General features: G+C 32.8%; 2 protein-coding genes across 2 annotated transcripts in view; one reads left to right on the plus strand and one right to left on the minus strand.

Annotated features, from left to right (window-relative positions):
- Nucleotides 1-6481: 6481 nt before the first annotated feature.
- Nucleotides 6482-7643, minus strand: LOC114245317 (uncharacterized). Its single transcript, XM_028177453.2, has one exon. The coding sequence runs from the start codon at nucleotides 7641-7643 to the stop codon at nucleotides 6582-6584; it is 1062 nt and encodes a 353-aa protein (XP_028033254.2). The 3' UTR covers nucleotides 6482-6581.
- A 2897-nt stretch (nucleotides 7644-10540) lies between these two features.
- The window catches only part of LOC114245744 (uncharacterized), a 129394-nt gene continuing 117831 nt past the window's right edge, over nucleotides 10541-22103 (plus strand). Inside the window, exon 1 of the mRNA XM_028178016.2 lies at nucleotides 10541-11013. The gene's annotated coding sequence lies outside the window, so the exon portion shown is untranslated. The remainder of the gene's footprint in view (nucleotides 11014-22103) is intronic.

Raw genomic sequence — 22103 nt, forward strand, 5'->3', positions numbered from 1 at the left:
TAATTTTTGTTGATAAAATAAATTTGTAAGTTTTTAATATAAGTGTTTGTTTTACGTGTAACAATTTGTTTTGTGTTAAAATAATAACTCTGTTTTTATTGTTCAGACTGTGACTTATTATTATTATATTATATGTCATTAAAATGTTTGTGATGTAACTTAACCCTTTTAGTGCTGAGATTATTTTCACATGTTTTGCCGAAATTGCTAAAGGATTTCTGAAAATAGTACATTTATTAAGTGTGCCGTGAATTTAATTCAATCAATCCTGAATTCACACAAAAAATATTTTAAATGGTTATTTACAGATGTTAATAGCTTATTAAAAACGTTATAAATATACGCGTTAAGATACGCCCGTACAGGTCGAACCTATATTCAAACTGTACAAAACCACTAATGGAGAGTCAAATCTATCGACAGTTCGCGCTCTAAGGGTTAAAATATATTCAGGTACACATTATTTTACAATTTATTATTTTTATAAGAATATATATAGTTTTTTAGCAATTGTAAGTAGTATAAATATGTTTTTATTGTAACACGAACAACAAATAATACTATTGATTTATAGACTTGAGAAATATATATTATAAAATCTTCATTTTAATAATCATGCTTCGATATTATTTTTCTTAAATTGTTAACAGTCGCTTTTGTATAAGAGCTTCAAAATTTTTTTTATTCTTAGTATAACCACCATAATGTATTGTAATGTTAACGTAGGCTGTCCCTTCATATAATTTATGTACAAAAAAAACTAAGACATGCAGAAATGCTCAAAAAACCATAATGAATTTCAAATAAAAGCGTTTTTATCGATCGACCGCACAGGCTATTGCAAATATGATACTAAAATAATCTAAGTACATGAGTATTTTGTACTAAGTATGGCATTAAGAGACTTATTCTCGGTGATCAAAGACCGATGTTACTGATGCTATTAAGACGTTTAAAAAGTGGTCATCATAAAACTTAGGTGATGAAACAATAAAAAATCAGGTGATACGTGATACATGGAATCGAACGTTATCGGATTAAAGTGACATTTTACGTGGCGATCATAGAAAATGTGAACGCATTGAATAGACAATATTTGTATTTACCTCTTTAAATTTATTGCATTGGGTGGGTAGACGTATTTTTGGATCAGCCTGAAAAGTAGTCACGGAATTCATGGACATTATAAATGTGATATCCGCCACATAAACCGAATAAATCGAGACAGCTTTTCGTTTACGTTCTGATATCGTCTTTTCGCATTAAAAGTGTACAATTTCCAAAAATATTCGAGTTTGAGTTAATATGCGGAATTATTTAGTATCACCGGTATTTTACTCATAAATACTGTCAAAAGAGCGTAGTTTAGTTTTAGTTATTTTTAGTTTACCCTATGTTTTGACTACTATTAACAAAATTAATACGTAATTTTATCATACTTTAAAAGACAGATAATGTAACTGGTAAAAAAAATGTTGCAAAGATGATTAATATTAAAAATGTCGCATGTTTTAAACTTTCAAACACTCTCCTGTAAAATTAGTAAGTTTTGAGATTATACAGTTTTAATGCGAGAAGACGATATGTATTTTGATGTATGTGATATGTATTATGCTGTCATTAAAATTTCGACTCCGCAATCGATCCCCTACATCCTGTATTAAAACAACTATTATTTTATTTATTATGAATTGAACATAAAAGAGAACAAATAACACATCAATTAGATATTCTTCTGTAGCCCTGGCATATTGTAGAATGTAGAATTGCAAATAACATTGACCATATATTAGTTTTGACTTTAATTATATTTTCTATTAACCTTAAGGGTTTTTGATATAATATTAAACGGGCGTTTTACATTTGTATTTAATTATTTAATTTCTTTAAAATATATTATAAATCTATTTTGGTTAACTTTTACTTTGGCATATTCGCTTTTTGTCACTCAGTATATTGAACGCGGCCACAACTCTGCAAGTGAGTGGTGGTTTTGTTTAGCGCTGATGTGCACGCTATCGAGTACAATTAGTGATAATGAAATGGTGGATGAAATACGTTATAAGAGACAGTTTGTTGGCCGCTTCTCATTTATTTGATCATTCTGTGACACTCGTGAAGTGTTGTTATCTGAAGAGATGATGTATCCATTTACTCTTGTGCCTTAATTGAAGCGCTTACGTTATTCGAACCCGTATCAACATGCTATCCTCCGCGTTCACACATCACGAATAAACATTGCATCTTTTAACTTTTATTCTCTCGTTAACACAAGTATTTTATTAAATTAGAAATCCTTAGTTACTTCTCGGCTCCTTTCAATCTTTTCTGGTAGATTTAGTATTTGGCCATTCAGATTTAAACGAAAAAACTTGTTTACTCTTTAACTAAATGTAAAAATGATAAATTAGGTTTCACTTCGTACGAATAAAAAAGTAGAAAATAGTCTTAACTCGGATGTTTAAAACAAAAAAGTAATAATATGTAATCAAACTTCTTTTAAGATTTCAGAAAATAGGTGTATATCTACGTTCTGACGACTCAGTATCTTTGCTCCCGATATGTGGTTGAGCCAGATTAGTATGATGATTACTGTTAATCTGTAAATAGATTTCCATATTATGAGCTTAGAATTACAATGTTCTCTCGCTGTAGGGAGGTATTTTATTATTAAATCCATTTAGTAAAGAAAAATTCATTAACTAGTTTCACTAACTAAATTCACTAACTTTGAATAGGAAAAAAAAGAAATAACAGTGTACTAAGCAGGCTTTTGTTGAAGAGTATCCAAATGTCTTAACTAGAGAGTCTTCATAACTAGAGTAAAAACTAACTTTAATATTATTAAATAATTTTTAAATTATTGCGGTGTCAATAAGGTGCGAAGGTACCAGTAACTATTATATATTTTTTAAGAGAAGCCTTAGGTGGTTGTGGGATGCGATTTTTTTGCAAATTCTAATTCGTGTTAGATAGCTTTCTGCTTAATAATAAATACTAGCTTATACTCGCGGCTTCATCCCTGTTAATGTTCTAATAATAAAAGTGTCCCTATGGTATAGTACTGTTTTTCTCGGTGAAAGGTATCTCCTATGTTATTTTCTGTATCCCTGATAAAGTATCTGTAAATTTTCATAATGGTCGGTTATGCAGTTGTTAGGAAGTGAAAGCGTAAAAAACAAACTCACTTTCGCATTTATAATATTTCTATTGAAGTATGGATGCACTGAGGATTTATACTAAAGAAGTTTAGATGTGCATTCTTATGAAATGATTTTTAACCGACAGAATAATATTGTTATATAATGCATCAGTAAATCAGTTAAAGAAACATTCGTAACAAAAAAGGAATTTTTAAAGGTCTTTCTTATAGCCATAATACGAGTATGTTATAAATGAGAAAAAATATATAAATATATTCACAAAAAATATATTGTGCATAAATTTTCCCTTTGTTGTTTAAATAAGATAATTCATGTACCTATTCGATACAAATATAAAAATACATAATATACAAAGTTTTGGCTGAAATTGGACTGCTAAAATTACAGTAAACAGAGTTCCTAAACAGTTTTAATTTTGGCCTGTATCTTATATGCGACTTATTAGTTGATAATAATAATTTAAGTATAAAACGGAAGCAGGTCTTTCGTCCAATACTTGAGTTACTTTATGAACATGGTACTTATGGGCATTGTTAACATTATATGAATATACATAATATATTTATGCTGATTGTTTCCGCATTATTTTGGATAGTTAGTGTTCAGCTACTTGACGTAATGTGAGTTAATCAAGTTTTAAAATTAATAATAAATCGGTTGTGTAGATAGTTTTGATTTGCTATCACGTATCGTTTAGATTTATTAATGACAAAACTGGGGAATGTTGTTAATGCTTTTTTATATTTGGACTTTTGAGGCGAGATAGGATGTTGTATGTTAACATTTTGCGCTCTGTTTGAACATGCATTAATGATGAGTGTCAGTACTCCGTTGCGTAGTTTGTGCGCAGTATGCGACCTTTATGTAATAAATAGGCTTTGATTTGGCTTTGTGTACATACATTTTCTTTTTGTATCGCCTTGGAAGATGAAAAAAGCGTGTGTAGAGGATTACGTAATACTTTATGTAAGTTGTTCGGAATCTATGGATAGTGCAGCGAATGTTAAAACATTTCTTTTAGTGTTGAAATAAGACCTACGTGTGTTTAAGATAACTTTTTATTTTTATGAAAATGTGTTTGGCTAATTGTTTATGTGATTTTATTTTATGTACCCAATACGACATGTAAACGCTTTGAATTTGTAATTAAGGTATGTAATTGCTATTTGTTATTTAATGTATCTAGTGACTACCAGCAGACTTAAATTCTGGGAGGATCGTAATTAATGTTAATGGCGGTTTTTGGTTGCCTAAAAATAGCTTTGACTACCAATTACAAGATAAAAAATAAACCATGAACTCAATAAGCTAAATATTGCTTTCTCTTATTATTTAACGTATGCCGATGCTTTGTCATGAATAATTTAAATTTTTGTAACGTTTAAATGTAGATAATGAATTAGCCATCTAGAGTATAACTCTGTTACATATAAGCATAACTAATATTAGGTATGAATGTTTGTATTGTCATGCAAGCAATGAGAAAAATATTAATTAATAATAACATTTGTAATATGCTATTTTAATAATATAACATTCGTTGCGTATTCAATATCAGACAGTAAAATATTAATAATAAGCTCCAAATTTTTTTTGCTGCGATTTATGTTTCGTGTATTCATTATATTTCACTTTATTAAAAACGTTGTGTTGTCGTTTTTGGACCTTACTTATTTTTGAGCGTCAACGTGAATCGATAGGGCTCCAAATTCGCACGACACGCAGTCATTAAATAATGTAAAATAAGATATTTTAAATATAATATAATCTTGTACTATCGATGAAACATTACAATAAAAAAGTAATGGAGATTGGGGAGCAAAACTAAAAGTTGTTACACAACTAAATCTTTGTTTAATGATAATACATGAAATGTTGGTAAATCGTTTAAAATATAATATTCAATTGTTAATTTGTGAAATGTATTTAGATTTGTTCCTCAATACAAATGGCCAATAAAATTTTGAATTTGTTTTTATTTTATTAAATTGATACCTATTTAGACAAAATGTTCTTTATTAGATAGTAGTAAGAGTTGATTTTTCGAAACTCATTGCCGTGCCTTTAATGTCAGGAACGCAAATACAAACTGTCCTCGCACTAACGGCGTGCTAGGGTTATGAAAACGTAAGTTTAAAAAAAATACATTTTCATATAAAACTCAGGTTATCGTTTTTATATGAACTGTTTATTTATCCGCAACGACGTGAATCGATATAATCGAAGTATTATTAAATATTGGTATTCAATTCCTTCGATGTATCTCGAAACACGAAGCCTGAATTTACGAAAACTTCGTATTAACATTTGTGACAAATATTTAATTATTTTTTTCTTTGTAAATGTATTACTGAAAAAGCTAGCATAATTGGAAGGTATATTAATCTTCATTCTAAAATAATACTGTTTAGTAGAGTTGTTAACAACATGCAACTATGGTTGCGGTGAAGTACCAGTACCAGTGCGGAGGAGTATACTTATAAATTACGTTTTTATGGACTTCTTTTTTTATATATCGTTATACTTTTCTTTTCAGTGTAGTTTTTGCACTTTATAATATTTTTTGTAGCAGTATCCCAAAAAGAGTACTGTTCCCGTTTTCTGCGCGGTGCTCTTTTAGGAGCAGTGATCTCTTGCTCTGGCGTGGATGAATAAACGTGTAGAAACACCACACCAGAACTAGAGATTTAATAAAAGTGATATTTAGTTAATGTCGTCTCAAATTAGAGGATGTAAAATTAATAACCAATGTAAAAAAAAAACGAATGTAATAATGCTAATTGAAAAAACAAATCACAACCTTGGTTTAAAAAAATAAAATATACCTATAGAAGAATTTAATAAGAAGCCAACAATCCATAATTTGAATTAAACCGTTTATTTGAAAGCATTATTGGATCTGTATTATTACGTATGAACGCAGTTGTCATACTTACGCATTTAAAAAATTAAAAGTTTACCGTTAATGATAGTTTGGTGGTGTAAAGGTGTAACATTATCTAAACATCAGTTGCTGATCAAAAAATTGTTCAACAACAGTAACTGTTCAATTAAATCTCGTTTAGAACTTACTGTAACAGGAATGGATATAGTTTTCTGTGAGCAATCTTGTGTTCGATGTATGAAAGAATTCGTTTCTTGAATGCCGTAAACCGATTCGCGTGCGACCCATAGTATGTTGGATGATGCACTAGATCACAGCTTGCCTGAAGTGGCAACATCTACATAATTTCAATTCCAATCAGATAGCGCGTGAACGCATAATATAATACTAATAAACAAACGCCTTATAATATATATTTTTTAAATGTACACATTATATAAACGAGTAAACTTTAAATTCGAATTCCGTAACTGTTCATAAATCATTCGGAAAAATGTCTTATAAACGGATCAAAAAAACAAAATATAGGTATCTCAAAAAGAATTCATTGCCTTAGGAATTATCGCACCAATTGTTCGATCTTGCTTACTCAAGAACACATGCTTGTGTCCTTGTCCGATAATACCACAGCCAAGTTCTTTGACGGAGTATCTTCCGACTCCGGGCCAAACTATGACCCTCTGGTACCCAGGAGGCCTGTCGTATGAACTGTTGAACCCGAATTTGTTTCGCTTAAAGAACTTCGGTTTTAAAACGTCATAGAGTCCCGGTCCTGGATCGTCGGGTCGTCGTATCGACATAACGATATCCACGAGCGCATTTCTGCCTCTATATGGCTGACTTCTATTTGTTTTATTCATGACGCCTAAGTGAGAATTTACATATTTATCAAGACTACCTTTGAGGGCCAGCGGCCAAGTTGCAGCGGAACATTTGAGAGAAGTGTTGAAGTGGTTTTTTATTGTGCTACTGTCTCTTTTGCCCGTAAATAAGTCATAAGGGCCCCTAAGTGAAACAACTTTTTTATGTTTCTGGTCAATCGCATTTTTATCTATAATATTATACCTATTAGGTGCTAGTGACCAGTTAAGAGTCGAGTTTTTAAATCTGCAGGGTTCCTCTCTTTCAAATGTTGGTCTCGTAGAATGCGAACCATGTGGAGCTCTGAAAGGAGTTTCCTTATAGTAAGTTCCTGGGCCAGGTACTGAACTTTGTTTTTGTTTATTCCGAGCTCTCCCGAAGCTAAGATTTTTGCAAGCTGGTTCATATTTCTGGGGTTCGGAAATTTCGTGCCAAGCAGGACCTAGGAGTGAAGCTTGCCATTTACGGAGATCGAGCACTTTTTGATTTCTGTATCCTAAATTTTTAGCCCAGTCTTCTAATTCGCTTTTATATCTCCAAGGATCTTTGTCTACTTTTCGGTTCTTGTTAACTTCGAAAATTTTGTATAACGGTTGAGGACTATAAAGGCATGGGTCACAACCGGCCGGCCTAATTGTATAGAGTCCGCTGGGATCTAGACCAGGATGTACCGTAATTTTACCGAACCGCTGGGAACTTGACCCGAATGGCACAAGAATTTTTGAGACAACCATTTTTTATTTTTAGTAAACGAGTCAAAACAACTATTTGACATTGATGTTAAGGTTTTCAAACTACGTAACTCGCCCAAAAAGGCTTTTATTTGAGGACGTAGTGATCAATTACATTCTCTTTGGTTTTGGAGCATAATCTTTGTTTTTTAACTGTTTAAAATCTAATTTTTAGGCAGACTTGTGGTCAGTCTTGTTCGCGTCTCATTGACAGTGATGGCACTCTGCCGTTGGTGTATATATGGTTAGGTGCAGGTATTTTCCGAAGTTACCGCGCTGTTGACCAGCTTCCCATATTCTACGGATCGTCGAGATTGGGGTTTCTCCTCTTGTATGACACAAGTATAGCGACGCAATACGCTCCAAACACGAATATCGGCCGCTATTGACAAACAATGACCAACGTCTTCATCTCCCTGGACTAGGGGGTGGGTCCCCGTCGAATTGGATTTCGCTTGGAATAAGATCTCTGGTATCTTCGAATTTGGTCATATTACGCGCAGCAACCGCATCAGCAGCTTTGGCACCTTTAAAGTCTCCACCAATTCCATGTAGATGCTCCGGTGATTTTTTTTTGTCTTCTAAGGAGATGGCTCAATGCGCTGGCTATCCGCATCAGCTGGTGTACCAGAATTGTTGAATTCTTTGAAAGGTCCAACGGCTTCAACAGTAAAACCTAATTTTACCTAACCTAAATTTACTCTCTTTTTCGTATAAAAAAATATATTACTAATTATTAAAAACTAATAAATTCTTTTGAAACATAAGAATTAATAAAATGAAAATAATAAACGCGACATTAAACCGCGAAAATAGTTTTAAAAACAATTTATTTTCATTTATTTGTATAGATAATTGTAAGAAAATCTATCGAAACAAATAATGCATTTGTACTTTATTATACAAACAGACAAAGGGCTCGTTTTGTATAGATAAAAATGCAACGCCCAGTCGTATACAGGTTCATGATCTAGAAATTATCGTTAATGTAACTCTTAATACATATATGTATAAGATGTTTTTATAATTCTAAAGGACCTGCTTTTAATGTTTTTTTTTGTGTGTCTTTGTATAGGTTTACGGGCGGCTTAAGTTTAAAACAGGATCCAGTAGGACCACGGACCCGGGAGGAACAACTTTTGGATCCGTGATAAAAAAAAATCGTTACAATTGTTTCTGTGACAGTTATTAGTCATTGGAACCATTTCGAAAAACTTACGTTATGTATGATATAAAATATTTTTCAATTAATAGTTTTGTTTTCAAATCTCGTAAATTCTTAGTAATTCTATTGAAACATGAATTAATTACTCTAAATTCATATTTTAGGCTACATACGCATGGAATCACATAAAACCGATTACCGAGCATATACCTAATTAATAATTTTAATCTCACCTCCCATTCCGAGTTCATATTATTTATCACAATATTAATTAATCACACCCGTAGACTACTTTATTAGCTACTTCAATATTTTTTGTAAGCAAAAATATAAACATTTTTGTGAAAGAATATTAAACTCATCATACGTACCTATATGTATGTTTTCATTTAACATTCCATGTAGGATCGTATCGCATTAAATATGCACAAGAAGACTTAGAACTCGCGCAGTCATGAATGACGCTGCTATAAATATATATAACACAAACCAATTCAATAATTTACCTTCAAAAGCTCGGCAATAAATGAGGTTAGTTTAAAAGATGTATTTATGTTAATTTTCTATGGTAGGTATGTATGGTATGTATAGTAGTGTATTAGAAAGTAACTAATAAGTATAATTATTATAACTAGATTTTCGACTACCAGAGCTAATTTGTTGATAGCAGACCAGTTTCACTCTTGGATTAGTAGCAGTGTTGCAGTGTAAACGTAGTTGTAGGGGACAAATTTTAATGCCTTTGCGTGCACTGCAGTAGTGAAATCGCACCTTTATTTTGACGATAATGATTGTGCTGTTGTACTTTAGAGAACGATGTCTTTATGCGACTCTTTCGCCATCACATTATTGTTGCAATAGTATCCTCATTCCTCACATATTATTTTACCTAGTCCCTAATTCTTTAGTCCCACGTTTATTTATAGAGTTTGGTTCAACCCTGCAATGTGTAATCATACTGCATGTTTGTAATGTAAACCAATATTGGTTGCCGCAGCGTAATTTCAGTGGTGGAGTCTTATCTATTCATATTACATATTTAAAGTAAAACTTATTAAAATATTACCATGCTATATTAGGATACATGAAATTGATAAATATCAGTTAAACATTCTAAAATAGATATATCCAAACGATCATAAAAATATACATTACGTATTTACTACTAAAACTCAGTCACGCTTAGCCGTAACTAATTTCGTGAATTTCAAAAAAATCATTCATACAACAATTTCCTTGCAATTACCAACACAATGAAAAATAAATAAGTCAAATCGCTCAAACTGTTCTCAATTAAAATTGTGTCATACAATTTTTATAACATGTATAATAATATACGGTTCAGATTAATAATTACACAAGCTCAAACCCCCAATCGCGGTATGCTTTGCCATATAATTATAATAAAATAATGACAAAGTTTCAATTAGTAAAAGTTAAGAGAAGGTCAAGTTAGTAAAAAACATGTTTTTTTATGTGAAATTTAAATTCTTAATTTCATCATAGATATAATTTTTTTCTATTAAGTCGTTTTATCAAGTTTGGTATTCAATAGAAAATTAATAAAATATTTTGTTGAATAACCGTAATAAATACGACAAATTTTACTGTTTCTGTAACACTGATAATTAAAGTGTTATCTTTTTAATTAAATTTCAAAAAAGTTGATATAATTTGAAAGTTTATTAATAAACATTAATTAAAACAATGAAAAGTTACTGCAACTCGAATCATAAAACACACAAATGACTTACAATTTTCAGAGATAGTACGGAAAACTGCGAAGCAATAGCATTCGGTTCAAACAAAGTTTGTAGTTTGAAACTAATCTGCAAACTTCTTGTAACGGTCGCTGTCGTTCAACTGGGTTCCGCATTATGAACAGTGTTGAATTTAGATTAGCGTGTTCGCAACCGCGATATACCTTTAACCTTTAGGGTTAGGGCAGTGTTTCTAGAGATGTGTTATAAAGGAGGAGCCCTCAGCACTCGGCTGTTCTCTGCATTAGTAAATACCGCGCCTAAGGCACAGTACATCGAAAATCGATGGGGGAGGGGTGAAAGTCGCGCGTGCGTTCCTCTTCAGCCGACCGCGTGTCGCCGTCGGACCGCCGCCGCAGCCGCACGCTCGCGACCTGTTTGAACTAAAAGCTCGACTTGTTGCGATCGCCACCTGTTAACTAACTAATGGAGGCACCGTGAAAACCAGGTAAGTTTCTATAATAGTTTTTCAGGCTAAATTTTAAATAAAACTGAACAAAAAAAACTAGGAAGCCCGAGAAAACTCGCCGAAAAAGTTGCCGCGAAGTAAACACGCAACTCGCATGCGAAAGTATTTGACGGACTTTAGTTTGTTTTCATCATTCTTGAATGGAACTAGTAGTTTTATGAATTTATTCTAGTTAATACAAATAGGTTGAATTATTTGAATAATGTTTTGTGCAATAGAAGAAATTAATTTAATGGCGCGGTGAACGTTGAAACTTAACTAACCTTAACAAGATTCCGGCATTTTTGCTGCTTCACTGGCAGACTGCTGGCTGATTTAGGTGTGTCTCTAGGCTCGGGTGTGATGCTTATGGAAATTATATATATATATATACGCATGAACGAAAAATAAATGAGCTTATTGCTCAATAATTTTCTACTAAATTCTCTAAGAACGATCCTTCGATTTTCATTTACCTAATTTTTTTAAAGCAATTGTATTATTATTTTAATTATATTACCTTTGTTTTTTTCAAATTAGAGTCAAACTGAAATAGCAATCAAAAGCTAACCCGTAGGTACCAATCTACAAACATGAAACCTTTCGATCGATGAAAATCGCGCTATGTGGAAAATTGGATAACAGCTTATTAATTTCAATATGACATTGTTATTTTGAAACAGACTTAAAGTTTTATAGTGGAAAGTACAAATATTAAGGTTTTTACACAAAAGAATTATTTTATTGTTTACACCTGTTGTAGATTATCTCTACAAAAATGTTGCTTCGACCTATATCAAATTTATCATAAATAGTTAATATTTAGTTTGATAACGTGCAGTGATAAATATTGTTATTTCGTTTTAGACGAGACCCAAACGTTTTCTCTCTGTAAATGTTGACAATCCGTAGGGTGGATGTATTTTATAAACAACAATAATACCTGTAGCGAAATGACCTTTGCTGACCTCGGTAATGCTTAACAGTGCAGAATTTCTATGATTTACACATTTTTATAAATCTGAATAAAGAAAAGCAAATTACGTAATCTGTTAATTAAATAAAAAAACGTTTTAGGTTTAGAATATTCTTGCTTTTTTGGTTGTTAATTCGTTTTATGTAGATATTTTTCTAGTCATAAATGTTTAACCAAACTCGATCTATCCGGTATGAAGTTGTTAACGATACCTAGCGTTATCCATGAAAATAAAATCAATGTCAATGTTTCAATTGCATTGTTTTAACGATTGACGAATGTCTTACCTTTTATACCTGCTTTGTTGCTCAGTTGAATTTTTGTAAAATCCTAAATAAGAGTTGTATTTTTGTTTTGCTAAGTTTGGCAGACGAGCTCACGTTTGGCCTGATTTAGTGTGTTACCGGAGACCGTGACCGCTGCCCATATTGAGCTATAAGTTTGAAGACTCAATAACGGCTGTAAAAATTTTCCAGCATGACTAAAAATTTTTGCGGCAGAAAAAACTAGTTAAGATCATGGAACTCATTTTTGCAATGTTTGACAACGGTCGATTCCTACAGAGTAAATATATAACTTTAAATTTCTTCTGTAAATAATACAATAAAACCAGAAACATCGAACTAAAGCAGAATTTTAAATGTTAACAGAAACAAAAACCTTATTTATGAAATGTAATTAGGCCCAAACCAGACACATTACGTAAAATACACAGATTAATAAAAATAGTATAGAGTAACTCTTTCAAAGCCCTGAAGTCTTTCGAAATTAATAAAAACGACGCCTTCGACTTCTTTAAAATTTTATGTAAACTTAAGAAAAAATCGATAATGCTCAAGCATTTTAAATGAAAAGAACGTCTGCGGAGGCGAGTTTCGAGAGGCTTGCAAACGTTCAGTTTGAAAGCTTTATACCAGTAGCAATAAATTTGGGTACAAGAGACCTAATAAAATCACACAAAAATTGGAACAAAATGAGTTATATTGAACATTCTTTTAATTTGTATGTATTGATATCTTATACAAACGGTCATCTAACCTTGGTAACTATCTGCAAATGACATATTAATGTGTTGATATGAGCGTTAACTAAAGATTGTTTATTCATCAATGTCTTCTGTATTATCATGTATAATGGCTTAAACAATTTTGGTTTCCATATCTATTTCTCATTTACCTCGAATCTGTTAATCTTTTAATTATTAAATTTTAATTATAAATGTTAAATAAAAATTATTTTGTTGCCAGGTAATTTTTTAATTCGTTCAATCACAAACGGAGAAGTGTTTTTACCGTTATAAATATATTTATTTTATTTTAGAAATCTACTAAGCTGTTTAGAGCTTCTTTATTAACCATAATTTTGGTTATGGGTTTAAAATAAAAATCATTACGGAAATATAGTGAAATGATTTATGTAATTTACTAATATTCTCCTTCTCGCTCTAATTCCTTTAGGTGGTATGCCCTGTATCCGTATGGTGATTTCAATTAATCTACATCCTCACATTTGTGAGCACATAAGCCATTTGGCCGTCAAATAAAATATTTATTAGAATAAACTACGAAAGAGAAACACGAAGTTTTCCGACTATCAGGCATTCTCTGCGAGTAGGTACCCACTGTAATTAAGATATTCTAACTTAGCGTAATTTCTGTTCCGCATTAAATTTGGATAATGTTGATGCTTCTCTTTGGTAAATAATCAAAAGATTAGGTCAGAATTATAGAGGAAATCGCAGAGTTTATATTATAATGCATCAAATAACTTTGGTTGTCACGAGTTTACCATAGCCTGGCTCGGACAGTTCGTTTTCTATTCTCATGTAAATTCGCGGGGACGCTTGACTGGCCACTTGATACTCATACAACAGATTATTTAGGGCTTGTTATTCTATTATTAGGGGTAACAGTATGAATTGAAAATATCATTCTCTTATTATGAATATTCATTATTTTGTACATGTTCGAAAATTCTTGTGGTATTGAAATTGAGTAGGGTGATAAAGAGAAGCGGAGGTTTTTATGGCATTATTCAAGCAGGAGGATATTCGAACTAAATTATATAGTTTGGTACCGGGCTATTATTAGGTTTAATAAAACATCCTTTATTTTTAATTAAGTTTTCCATATAGTGTTTCTTACTGAAAAGACAGTCTCAGCAGTGAATAATGAATATGAAGAGTTTTTGTTCAATAGCATTTTTTTAAAATAGAGAAATGAATACAGCCTTTATGACCTCGCGTATTCTAAAAGATGACTTGGGACTAGCAGTCCTTAAGAGACGCAACGGTAGTAATGCCTTAGCTGATAACATAAAATTTGTACGGTAGTAAAATCAAAATCTACATATTTTCTAAGTGGTAAGCAATGAGACTAACAGAAAAATATAGTACTGAACAATACTTTTACTGTTGAGCAATATTATAATAAGCAGAATGACCGCGTTTAAGCTCAAATCTCTACAAAAGCTTCTCAATAAGTAAGTAGGGTACAACTTTAATCTTCGTTTGAAGAAGGACATGTCATAGCGCTCAGGAAATAAACGTGGTTATTTCCAGAGTCGAAAGGTCTATATTATGAATTAAATCTGCTCCAGCTCCAGCGGATGCTCTGATTGTAAAATAGAGATGTAGAATTTTCAAACAAATTCTCAAACTGGAACTCTTTGGTATGTACAGAGACAGAACCGAAGCTACTTCGTAGACTCAAAGCTTAATAATGATCCGTGAGATCGAGAGCTTGGAAAATCTATACAAGCTATTTCTGAGCTTTTTTTTTCCTTTGTCGTATCACTCTTGTCAGAGCGGTCGTGGTCGTTTTTCAGTATCAATACTGTGGGCAGATGTTATACGCCTCTCGAGCATTCGCCACTTTTCCTAGTTCTTTCTTCTTCTTTTTCTTCTCTAGCATGGGCGCATACTGTCGTTTTTTGGACATACCTCCCGTCGTTCAGGGCAAAGTGGTAGGCACCAGACCGCGTGGAAGGTTGCACATGCGATAAAGCGACCGAGTCCAGTCGGCAGTTAGCGATTGTTTGCATGAGTGTACCAGGCTGTATGCTTTAAATGAAATATACGTAATTAGTACGTGGGATAAATATTTTCAATAAAAATACGTATCTATATTCAGTGAAGAGAAAGATTAAACGCAAAAGCTCTAAAACTGAGTATTTTTTCACCTATTTTAAGGAAAGTAGTAACTTGAAATTTATTTAAACAAATGATTTTTATTTTCTGTTTTTATAAGAGTTTGCCCGCATTTATGTATCTCTGAGAACTATTTTCGTTTTTGATACATATTAGAGGTCGGAATGTGTTCTTAAAAATGGATAAAATTGAAGTTCGTGCCATAATAAAATATCTCTGCATGAAATTTTTTACTACGGAGCTAGTAAATCAAGACTTGAGACCAACATTAAGGGTTCATGCTCCTTCATATTCTACAGTTGCGCGTTGCTGTGCTGAGCTTAAGCGAGGAAGAACTTCCATTAACGATATTCCCGCACGGGACGCCCTGCATCGGTAGTGACTGAACAAATGATTAAAAAAATTCTCAACATTGTCTTGGCGGATCGTTGTATTACTGTTTGTTTTATCGCAGAAGAAATAAAGATTTTTATGGGAAGTGTTCATAATGATATACATCACTATTTGGGTGTAAAAAAGTGTTAGCGCGCTGGGTGTTTAGAAAGCTTCCTGACGCGCAGAACCAAATAAGTCTGAGAATTTCACAAAGCTGTTTAGGTTTGCTACAATAAGACCTTGATCGATTTTATACTCAATTCATAACTATGGACGAAACATGGCTTTATCATGATGACTCGAAAACGAAAAAACAGTCCATGATTTGGAAGAGACCGTCATCAACAACTTTGAATTTTATTCTAATGGCGTGGCAAACTCACTAAAGTTGTTTTGATTCACCAAGATAACCCCCAGCGTACAATTCCAGAACTGCCACGGCTGCCATTCAAGAAGCTGGCTTGGAATTGATGGAACATCCATTTCGTTCACCGGAACTCATAGCTTCTACCTATTTTAATAATTTGAAAATGCTTATGGCGCAGTAATCGCCGAGGTACTCGATTTTTTAAGGGATTAAGAAGAAGACTTTTTAAAAGGGAATTTTAGATTTAGAAAAAAGAGATACAAAGTGTATAAAAGGAAAAATAAATAACATTTAATAAAAGAAAATTTGCGTCGTAGACATAATAGCTTTTTATTGGACAATCCCTGGGGGTGGTAGGTTATTTTAAAACAGTTTTCATTCTGAGGTTAAGGCTTGTTGAGTTTAACAAATATTAGTGAATTTGTAAATTGTCAGATCGTAATTTTAGTATTACTGCGCGCTTTCACAGTAATCTGTGTCAATGAGGACTTAGCGAATGTATGGAAAATAGTATAGGTTGTTATATAGGTTTCTAGGTTGTTATCCATCCATAATAGCTGTACAATAATAGTGTAAGTAGTATTTTATACTGAATTATATACAGATATTTCAAGGGCATTGTTTTTAGTTTGTAATACACAATCGATACGCCAATTTTTATTTTTTTTAATTAGTAAATAAATTAAAATTATATAATACATTGATGCTTTTACAACTTAATCAAATATTGGCCTTCTGAAATAAACGTATAGCACACATGGTATCAGGAATTCTTCTATTTTATTGTACGATTAACCGATAAATATTAGTGTAAAATAAATAATTATGACGATAGCCTAACGCAACAATTTTTGTCACCGTGAATTGCATTGGTGCGTATGTAATTATGTTTATATTTCATTCGGGCAACTTTTTAGAAGTGACCGAACTTAATTTTGATATTCCATTTCATTGTTCAGTGACCCGAACTACCGAATATAACTTTTCAAAGGGTAATCTAATACTGGTTCGGCCGGGTTGTGTATCTTTCCATCCAATACTGCCTCAAAGTGATAGTGCACACTGATCATATCTTATTTGATATTTAAAATAACCGTATGTTAAGTATTGGTGTCTTAATTTTTTTAGTCTACCTATTCTATTCTGGCTTCACTTTATGTATAGATGAGATCACGGAGCCTAGCCTGAGAGACTACTAACATCTCTCCTAGCAAGAGCTGTGCTCCGCTCAATCTACCACTAGTTGGTAATCGCGACCCATTGAGAACGAGAAGATCTGGCGAGAAACTCAGTGAGCTGTGTCTGTTGGTTTAGTTGTACTTCGAGCCCTTCGTCGCATTGGACGAGTTCGACGAGAATGGTGACCGGTGCTTGGAATGCCTAAAAGCTCTGAGAGTGGACCGGAAGGATCCGAAATGAGGCGCTCAGAGCCGTGGTGGCTGTATCTTACCCGATCGTCTTGGTTGCGTATATAATTAGAGGAAGTCACGATAAGAGGGTCATGGTGTCATGGTCAGGAGATGTCGTCCCTCTTTCAGGGTTCTTTCAGCTCTTTTAGCTTTCAGCAAAAAAGTGTTCAGACGCTTTCATGAGATACTTATAGGTTTTCATTTAAGGTTGTCGTGAAGATCTACATTTCTCACATACCACGGAACTTGAAGAGTGTTTGTGTGTGCGGGCCGCGTGAGCAAACATTATACTTGCGTCATGATCGCATGTGTGCAAGTTTTGTAGTGTCACCTTATTGCGAAGGAACAATTTACTTCACTTGCAGATCATGGAGTGGCTTAACAAGTAAGTCGCATCTCTCTAAAGCTTAAATTATAGCAATTTTCTCGTTTTATTATAATTATTTTCTCTACGTTGTTATGTTAATGGTATTTCTACGTATTTTACCCCTTGACATTAACGCGCCTTTCTTGAGAGGCGTGCTTTAATTGCGTCCTCACTTATTAAAATTACCAATATAATACTAAACACTACGCGACCGATCACTATAACACTAATTATTTAAAGTTATGAGATAGTTATTATTTGTTAGCTCGATCCTAACTCTCGCCTAACTTTGAAGCAAACTAACAGTTAAACCTCAGGCCACTCGTTGTATAACTTTAGTAACAGCCTCGATCTAGTTTCTCACGGGCATAATATATTAATTTCATCTTAATGACAGTGTTCGCAAGACGTACAACTTTTATTGCACTTCGTGTTGAAGCTCAGCGTCCCGTGAAACGCCATCCCGCCATGAAACGTAAATATTTGTCTGTAATAAAACAGTACATTTTTTGGCGTTTGTCTATAGATTTACATTGTTTTTGGTTTAATTGAATGGGGTATGCCTATTTAATAATTTGTTTTGATATCTTTAATAATGTAGAACTGATAAGGCCTATTGTCAGCGAGCACGTCTTACTAGCGTATATCATCACTGGCAACACACACCGGTCTTATCAAAAGTCTCATAGTTACTCAAAGAGCAATGGAGAGGGCTCGGAGTTTCCTTGCGAATTGAAATCACGAATCAGGGATTAGGAGATTCCCAGAAGAACCAAGGTAACTGACAGTCCGAATGATTGCAAGATTGAAGTGACAGTCATTGAAGTGGCAGGACACATTGCTTGTAGAATAGATGGCCGCTGGGGCCCAAAGTTATTGAAAAGCGCAGCGTAGGTATGCCTCTCATGAGGTGCACAGACGGTTTCCTAAAGGTCGCGTTATGCAGACTGCGCAGGACCGTTTACTGTAGAGCACTTTGGATGAGGCCAGCAGTAGGACTCCGTGCTTTCAGAGACAAAATCTCCTTCTTCTTGCTTTTAAACAAGTTTAATATTAAATAGTTCAACTTAGATCAGTTCAGTTACCACATCTGTCGAGCGTCCCAAGACACACATATATTTTTTTATACATTTATATTTCATGATAATAAGACTAAAATTGTCTCTTGAATACGCTCTTAGTGTTAGCTCCGATGTTTGACATGATGAAGGATTTGATATTAAAAAGCACAAATTTAGAGAAGGGAGTATAAATGTAATGCTCATATGTAATCAATTGCGAGCAATTAATCAAAAGATACAATAGGTGTTTTTATTATTTTGACATTGAGAAAAATAAAGAAATATTATGCAAGAAAGCAGGCAGTGTCAGTCTAGGATATCACAACCCTTTCTCTTCATGTGGTTGTCGTAAAAGTGTCTAAAGAATTGAACGGAGAGCGGGAATCAGTTACCTGAGCATTTTATAATAATAAAACAATAATGAAATGAAACACGGTTTGATAAGGCAAGAAAATATAGATAAAACTTGCATGGTTTTATTTTTACGGAATTTTCTCTCTTTACAGCTTTCGTGGTCACGCATGACTAATGTTCGTCAAAGTAGTTTTCATTTTGTTTTTATTATTCGAGATTATCCATTCCCATCCTTTCGTTACAAGCCACGGTGGCTACGAATGATAATCTTTATTGGTTTTATTTGCTGTCTATGTTATTTAGATCTCAGATAATGTGTATATAAATAATATGCAACGGTGCTTTGATATTAGAATGAAAACTAGTAAATTTGTATTTGAATTTATTTTTATATTAAACAATCATAAAAGTATATTGTTTTGTATCTTGTAATATGTATATATTATTATATGCAATGTTTACTGTATGCACTAGGTTTGTGTTCCTAATTCTTCTTTCCTTTTGCGGGCCTACTGGAAGAGATTTCAACATGAAATAAGTAGTGCCCTTGTACTCTGTATCCTTATTGTCGTGTCTTTTCTAACAGCTGTGTGTACAAAATATATTTAAAAAAAAAGTATATTGTTAAAGATTTTAAAATAATCATAAAGTACTCTTTTGAAATTCGTAACTAATGTATAGTTTGTAGTGTGTGTATTCGAAATAAAAACACGGTGTCTACTTTACTTCTATGAAAATACAAAGCCAACAATTTTTTGTTTCGCGGGTTTAAAACGTTGCTTGTATACAACGCTCTGCGCTCACTGAGGGACAAAGGCCGTAGTGAAATTCCGATGCCAATCTCACTCGGCTTAGCGGCTATTTATTTTACGATTTAACGTTTTCGGTATACCTAAAAGTGAGTGAGTTTAAGCGTATTTTTTATTAGGCCTCAAAACTGATAGGAAACTAAAGGCAGTATACTTTAAAAAAAATAATTAAATACATGTCGTATCTTAACGATCACGTCAAATGAAAGCGCTGATAACTTTTTGGGGAAAGCGCGGGATGTAATTTCAGATAAATGAATTTATTCGAAAAATTGTATGATCAAGTCCGACGATTATTAGAATATAATGTAAGAATAATGTATTATTGTAAATTTAGAACGATGACGTCGTACGAGTTGCTGCTATCAAGTCTGTTTTATAATCAACGGTAGGAAGGAATATTGGGGATTAATGTAATGGGGTACGTAATTATACATATTTACAAGTTACGACTTTACAAACATTTTATAGTTCAAGTCTTAATAAATTTAAACTTTAACGAGATTTTCACCACGTTTACCATTCTTGAAAACTTTCTTTCAAACTCTATGTCCTTGGAACTATAGTCCAATTATGGCATCATAGTACCCGTTTACACTGCGTAGCAATTATAAACTCTGGTTTTGAAACCAAAACAAATCAGGATAAAAGCAGCCGTTGTTCGTAATAGTGCACGAGAGACTCAATTTCGCCAAAATTCACATTTTGGTATTTATGCATTCCGCTTACCAATTAACGAAGCGAACTGTCAGTTCATTTTGACATCTTTGTCCGCAAGCAAACCGTCTCAGTTTATTTAAGTAAAGAAAAATCTTTTTTATGTACTTTTATTAGTATAAAAAAAAAGGGATTTCTCTTATATAGATTGACTGAACTCTCTGTCATTGAAAAAAAAAACGAGTTCATTTTCATTTAATTCAAGAATACTATGTAAAATAATACTGTGGAAAAGAAAGGCTTTAAATGTTGTTTTCTTAATATTGTACAGAAAACGCAATTAAGTCTTTTATTATTGTTTAACCGCTTTTAGAATATTTCATATAAACATATATATCACATCATATACATTTATATTTTTTATTTGTTTGCATATTGTAAACTTGATTTAAGCTAAATATTAATTTCATGGTTCATGCTTTTAGAAATTCGTATTGCAGTATCGCAGTGTCGTGTTTCTCTAACGAATTTTAGTTTGAGTGAAAATATTTCTTAAATAACAAATATATAATAATATGGACGTAATATGTCGAATAGTGCAGCAGTATTTACGTTCGAGGTCGCACCGTACACTATTAATTAATTACCGTTCGCGTGAGCGGACCTTTTCTCGTACATCTAGAAAAGTAAAAAAAAAACAAAAATATATATGTATCCTCTATGTCTAGCCAAATAGGACGATTTTACACACATACTGGCCTTAATTTAGAAATACTACTTTATTTACAATACAATGGCTTTTTTCAAATAGAGGATATCATTTGATATGATACATAATGTGTTACATAATACTAGCGGATTCGAGAGACGAAATCATTTCCGATAAAAATTTAGTCCAATTGCAGCCCCCCTTACCGAGCCAAAACAAACACACGTACAAAAGAATTAAATGTTTGATTGAAAATTCGATTATAAAGAAAATCTTCACAGCATTTAACGCAAATAAATATTTCATGTTAAATCTGTATACGAATTCAAAGGACAGAACTTGAATATGCCGAATCGACGCACATAATCTGGGGCATGTTTCAATTAAAAAGAGGAATGCCACACGTTGTCCTGCGAAATTAATGACCAAAGTTTGCTGAATTTATTTCCTATAATTAATTATTTATTAATATTTGTGCTGTTTTATCCAGCGAACAAAGGTAATGTAATTAAAAAACAGACTACTGTGAACAGAATGAAGAAAATGAATGTTAAATAAATATATATTCCTGATTACTTTACACGCTAAGCACTGATGCCTTCCCGTTTGAAGAGAGAGAGCCTCCTCATGCATGTGTGCGACATTGACGTTGTGATGTTTCCTCACTCCGATACCTAACGTGGTAAGCTCGCCCGTCTGTGGTTCAGTGTGAAGAATAGGTGTATACATTGCACAAGACTAGTAATATGTAAGTGAATAAAACTAATCTAAAGACGGATATTTCTCTTATCTTATTTAATTAATTATGGCAATAATGATTTAAATATTCGTTTTAGTTTCATGACGGTAAATCAAACA

This window comes from Bombyx mandarina, chromosome 01, assembly GCF_030267445.1.
Source record: "Bombyx mandarina strain Sakado chromosome 01, ASM3026744v2".
Lineage (NCBI taxonomy): Eukaryota > Metazoa > Arthropoda > Insecta > Lepidoptera > Bombycidae > Bombyx > Bombyx mandarina.